Source organism: Bison bison, unplaced genomic scaffold, assembly GCF_000754665.1.
Source record: "Bison bison bison isolate TAMUID 2011002044 unplaced genomic scaffold, Bison_UMD1.0 scf7180017864467, whole genome shotgun sequence".
NCBI lineage: Eukaryota > Metazoa > Chordata > Mammalia > Artiodactyla > Bovidae > Bison > Bison bison.
The window spans coordinates 504,351-510,350 of NW_011495028.1; the positions used below are offsets into that span (position 1 = coordinate 504,351).

The 6,000-nt window shown below is 43.2% G+C and overlaps 1 protein-coding gene across 1 annotated transcript in view; it reads left to right on the forward strand.

The window, feature by feature from the left end:
• The window catches only part of TTC13 (tetratricopeptide repeat domain 13), an 81,353-nt gene that overhangs the window by 40,850 nt on the left and 34,503 nt on the right, over window positions 1–6,000 (forward strand). The window contains exon 10 of the mRNA XM_010860529.1: window positions 5,242–5,324. Coding sequence (XP_010858831.1) covers window positions 5,242–5,324 — 83 coding nt within the window. The remainder of the gene's footprint in view (window positions 1–5,241; window positions 5,325–6,000) is intronic.

A 6,000-nucleotide genomic window follows, 5' to 3' on the forward strand; every position in this document is an offset into this window, starting at 1 on the left:
ACATGTCCAGTTGGTTTATTTTAGAAAGTAGTTTGAATCAACAGATTCATTGAGCTCCTACTGTCTGATACGTACTTGGAGGAAGGTGCGAAAGGGAGAGGATGAAAGGTTATAAGGGAGGAATAATGCTTTACGCTTAGGACAGACGCAGTTTACAAAGCCTTTCTCCACATATGATTTATCACGTGGTGAATAAACCAAAGAAAGTAATATCAGCAGCGTGCTTTGGAAGCCATGGTGAGAAGCTCTCATTTGAACTCAGGAGTTAGGAAGGTCCAGAGAATAAGTGGACATCATCTTGACTCGGAAAGCAGAGCATGGTTGGGAAGGACTCTGAGGCTGAGAAGGAGGTGTGAGTAATGACCTGGGAGACACACCCACGCTTGGGAAGGGAGTCCTGGAAGGTCAAGAGCACTCTGCTGAGCATTTTGACTTTAGCTGGTAGGCCCGGAGGAGCTCTAAAGTCTAGATTTAGGGGAAATAGAGAGTTGAGATTCAATCTGTACTAAGGAAATGGTTGCTGATGTGGCGGTGGCTGAAGAGGGTAAGGATAGGGGCTGACCAGGAGATGCTGCCTCATTCAGGTCAGGAGTGGTCAGATGGCTTGGGGGGGCTCTGGGGGCTGCAGGAGGGGTCCCCGCACTGTTGCTTGAAGACTCTGTCAGGAGGAGGGGTCGAGGGACAAAGGAGATGCTCTGTCTCAGCTGAGTGGGGCTGAAAGTCACCACCAGCTGCCCACCCCTCCTCTGCTGGGACTGTGCCTTCTCCAAGCCTGTTCCAGGAGCCTCTCCTGCAGTAGCTTCACTCTTGCCAGGGTGAGGGGCAGAAACACAGCTGAGGGTGGAGCTCTGGCTCTCACCCCAGGCCTGGCACGTTCAAACTGCCTGATTGAAGACAGGCTGGCCTGAGAGCCACAGACAGTCCACCCGGCTAGGTGAAGACACTCATTCTGACCAGGAGGCGGAGAATTCAGATTAGGTTGCACTTAACCTGAACTTTGGAAGGTGGGAAGAGCTTCAGTAGCACGTAGCAGAGAAGAATACATGGATGTTATCATTGAAAATAACTCTGAGGATCTGATACACACATAAACACACTCACTTGGAGGATGGGGAGAAGGTTTACCTTTTAAAAGGCCACGAGTTATAAATCCTCCATGTTACAGATGGTGCCTGTCACATAGTAGGTGCTCAATAAGTATCAGTGGGGTAAATTTCAAGGGCAGAGCGTTGAATTGGAAGGTTGTGCTCTGAGCTCTTGCTCTGAATCTTATTATCTGCACTGCTGGACATGCTGCTTCAATTCTTTCAGCCTTTCCTTCCACATTTATCGGGTAGAGATGATGCTACCCTGTGTCTCTCGAAGTGGGAGTGAGAATTACATGAAATAAAATGTGTGAAAGTCCTTTATAAACTGTAAACATAAATCTGGTATTATAGATTATTTTCCATGTGAGAATTTAATCTTAAGTCTTATAGACTCTAAAAAAAAATTAACTCCCATCCATTAAAAATCAAACTAGAAGGAATTAATTTTGCAAATCTTATTTCATATACTTCATCTCCATTTTTGCAAGTGTGCAGAGGTGGTCCTAATAAGGACCCTTTCTGTCCCCCTCAGGATTCAGACAGGCAGTAAGCTTTGAGTTATTTAAAATGTGCTTTGAGCAGCTTCCAGATGATTTCTTCCAGTTTATTTTGTCTCTGCCCTCTATTCCTCTCATATTCTCTTTACCTTCAAGTCACCTTCAATTAAAAAATTCAGAATTACAATACTGTGTTCAGAATCTATCCCTTGAGTATCACATGAAGGAGAGAGAATTTTGAAATAGAAAAAAATGCCAATTACTAGTACTGAGAGGGTAAAAATATTTTTTTAAAGTAAACAAATGTAAACAGTTGATTTCACTTTTAAGCCACATTGAGGAATGTAGGCAAGAAGGGCCCTTTGTGTTATTTCAAAAAGAATTTTGTCAGAAAAGAGTGGTAATAGAGACACTGAATAGAAACTGAACATGGACTAAAATTCAGTTTGGTTTCTTTCACATCTACCTGATGAAAACCTAGAAACAATGCTTTCATCCTCTGAGTGTTAGAAGCCCCTCAATGAACCAGTCTCACCAAGCGATTTGGGCTTTCTTCCTTTTCACCACGCTCACCAACACGGCAGTGATGTGTGTAATAGACGGGAACTTTCTTTTTGCATTTTGTAGATCTGCTGTCCAAGGAAGTCAGAGTGTTTACGTATTGTCTCATTCATCCCAGCGGCATCACCATGATGTATAGAAGGAGCAGAGGGTGTCCCCGTTACAGAGATTGGAAAACTGAGTGGTGAAATGCCTTAATTAAATTAATGAACCTAGTTTAGATATCTGTCTTTTTCTTGTTAAATGTAGAGACAAAGTATTAAATGGACCAACGAGTCTGAGCTATCTTTGTATCCTAAGGGTGGTCTCTCCAGGTCAATAGTCCTGAAATTAAGTGGACGGTTGCTTATTTAATTTATGATATAATACATTAGAAATATATTAGGGTATATTACATGACAAATTTCACAGTTGTCCAATTCAGTAGATACATCAGACAATTTGGATATTCCTAGGTAATAAAAACAGCAGAAACTTTTCTGTTGAATTCTACTCATTTTGTAAGGATGTTTCAAAAATGGTATATTCTGAACACTCATTTTTATAAGCCTTTACTTTGAGGGTTACCTGTTATGGTTCTGTTCACTTATGCTGAACAGTCCCAGGGTGATGGCCGCCTCCCAGCTAGTGAGGAAGATGGCGACTTAAATGGTGATGATTGCATTTGCTATGCAGACAACTTCAGAGCCAGTTCATGTGCTTAGAGATAGGTTCAACAAACGTAGTTTCTTTGTTCCCAATGGCTTAAAATCTTGATTCTGCTATGTCCCCTCTTTGGCAGAATGAGGTAGAGAGCTGTGCAGTGATTAGACAGGAACCCCGAAACCAAAGACTCTTAAAAGCTGAAGAGAAATCAGACTTTGAAGAACTGTGGCGTCCAAGCATGCTGTAAGTGCAGTGGGCAGCAGATGTCCCCTGGGCATCTCCAGCAGACGTCCACAAATGCTCCAGACTTCACACGTCCCGGTGGACTCACACCCTCCCCCGCCCCACGGCTGTCCGTCTTCCTATACTTCTTCACGATGGTTAAGCCCTGCCTTCCACCCAGGCTCCCAGCCTCAGCTCTTCCTGCCCACTCCTCTCCCTCATCCCGATAGCCACCACATTCTGTCTTAGTGTGCCTTTTAAAAATCTCTCCTGAATTCGACCCTTCTTTTCTCTCCTCAGAGACACTGTCTCAGTCTGAGCTTTGATTATCTCTTGCCTGGACCACTACAGCCACCTCTCACCTGGGTTCCATCCTTCCCCCTCTCCAGTGTGTCTTTTCTGTTTTTGCCAGCAGTTACATTCTCTCTGAAGAGTAAACTTTGTGAGGTGTCCCCCTCCTCACAGCCCTCAGTCCTTATTGCTTCAGGGCAGCACCCAGACTGTGGAGCACAGAGAGGCCCTCGCTTCTGGCCTCCGCTCTCCCTTTCCCCCGCTCCTACCCGTGCACCCTGCACCCCTGCCCCTCTGACTTTCCCTGCGTCAGCGAGCGCTCTGTGCCCCTGTGTGGTACCACCTCTCCTGTCCACGATGCCGTCTTTCTTTACCAGACTCCTTGTGCTTTAAGACCCAGCTCGGTTGTCACCTCCTCCCTGTAGCCTCTTCTGCTCTCCCGGGCTCAGTCAGTCGTTTCTTTCTCTTTTTTTCCCGGAGACTTTTACTCATATCTCTGTTGTAGCTCTTAGTTTGTATTCTAGTAACCTGGTTACGTAATTGGCTTTCTAATGATACTGCGAGTGCTTAGAGGACAGAGATGATGACCTGCCCCTCTTCATGTCCCCTTACCTCCTGCTGTCCCTGGCACATAGTGGGCACTCAATACATGTTTGTTGAATTAAAAATGCAGTTGTAAAAATCCTGAAAGATCAAGACTGTGTCGCAGTAGGTAGTCTAATTAAGAGTGGTCTTTAACATTTCTTCAGTGTTAAAAAGTTATCCATTTTCATCTGTCTCCCAAACAGTAGCTATTCAGTGAGATTCCTTAATGAGGAGGTTTTGTCCCCAGTATTGCCTTTGAAAGTTTCAAAGCCAGCCTCTCTTGGCCTGCTGGCCTCCCCTGAGAAAATCAAGAAGCAGGGGATGAATGACTTTCTGAAAAGACTCAATATTGTTAACTTTTGCAAAACTATTTTGTGTGTCTACCAGGGCATTAAATATTTATTGAGTGCCTACCATGTGCAAGGCATTTGATATCTCTAATGATTTTCTCCTATGAACTATCTAATCAAGTTGAAATGATCTATGCCAGAGTTTAAATTTTTTCTCAATTAAAGCTCTTAGAAGTTGTGATATTTTACAGCCATTAAGTAAGATATGTCTTTTCCTCAGGAAATGTGTGAAATATCTGTGTTATTTTTTATTACAATAAATAACATCATAATGAAAAGAACATTGAATACCCAGTGTAAGCCTGGGATGTTTACTCTGAAACAGTGGCATGTTTTATCACCGGTTTCCACAGAGAGTCCCTTTGCAGCCAGGGCTCCCCCCAAGAGCATAGATTGTGCAGTTCTGGAACCTTAGTGCCTCCTGGAGCTGTGCTGGCAGGAGCCATGCACCACCCCCCACCCCCTCAACTTGAAGGTTTCTCTTCTATTTTTATGCTTTCTTTTCCCTTGTAGATCATGGGAATCCTTTAGTGGCTGTCCTAGGAGCCTTTTTTCTTGTCTTACCAGTAATTTCATGTTGGGCTTGCTTTTTTGTCTCTCCTGTTGGTTTAATTTCAAATGCTGCCAGTTGTGATCATTTTAGATTATTTCATGCAGCTGTTAGGCTTACTTTTGTTCCATAGAGTTTTCATTAAGTAAATGATATTAAAATGAAGTTGTTATTGGTAGTCAAAGTCCTAGTGAAAAACAGAAGCTGTTTTCCCACTTTGAAAGGAGAAACTTAAGGCTCTGTTGTTGTTCATAGTAATGTATTTGTTTACTATTGAAATTAAATCCCCATAGTTTATTGTAGTTTCTACCTCCCTTTAAGTCCTCCTATTTTGAAAAAATCACTCAGAGACCATGTATTTTATGTATACTGTTTTAGTCCTTTAGTAATTTGAGAGAAACTCAATTTTAACAGTTAAGCAAATGAAATAATTTTCTGTGTTCTTTTTATAGGAAGCTATTGAATCCTTCAAAGAAGCTCTGAAGCAGAAAGTTGATTTTATTGATGCATATAAAAGCCTGGGACAGGCCTACAGGTGAGTAAAGCACCAATACTCGGGGTAGGAGGGAGGGTGTGTAGTGGCACAGCCTCTCGTAATAGGGATCTGGTTTTTAAAAATGCGTTTCTTAGCCTGAAGAGATGTGATTCTAAATCACATAGGTGTTCACATACTTGTTGAGATCTTCTCTGGGCATAGAGAAAACCATGGGTAAGAGGTAGATACCATAATGCATGTTGCTGCTGCTGCTGTGCCCTAAAGTAACCTTAGTCTGTATATACTGGCCGAGAAAACAGTAGTCCTTCAAACGTACGTGCTTTGAATAGTGGCATTCTAAGGTGTTGAGTTATGGATGATACTGCCCTTTTTAGGCAGTAGCTAAGGTTAAAACCCACATCACAAGGCTCTGTTTAAAGATCCTAGAATTGCGAGATGGAAATGTTACAAGTGTGTTGCATCTCTATCAGGAACAAAGCAGCAATGCTTGGCTTCCTTATTACATGCATTACTCTAACCATCAAAGCTATCCTGACTTCCGATTCAAAAAATTTTTTTAGCACTCTGACCTGTATGCTGCTGCTACTAAGTCACTTCAGTCGTGTCCGACTCTGTGTGACCCCATAGACGGCAGCCCACCAGGCTCCCCCGTCCCTGGGATTCTCCAGGCAAGAACACTGGAGTGGTGGGTTGCCATTTCCTTCTCCAGTGCATG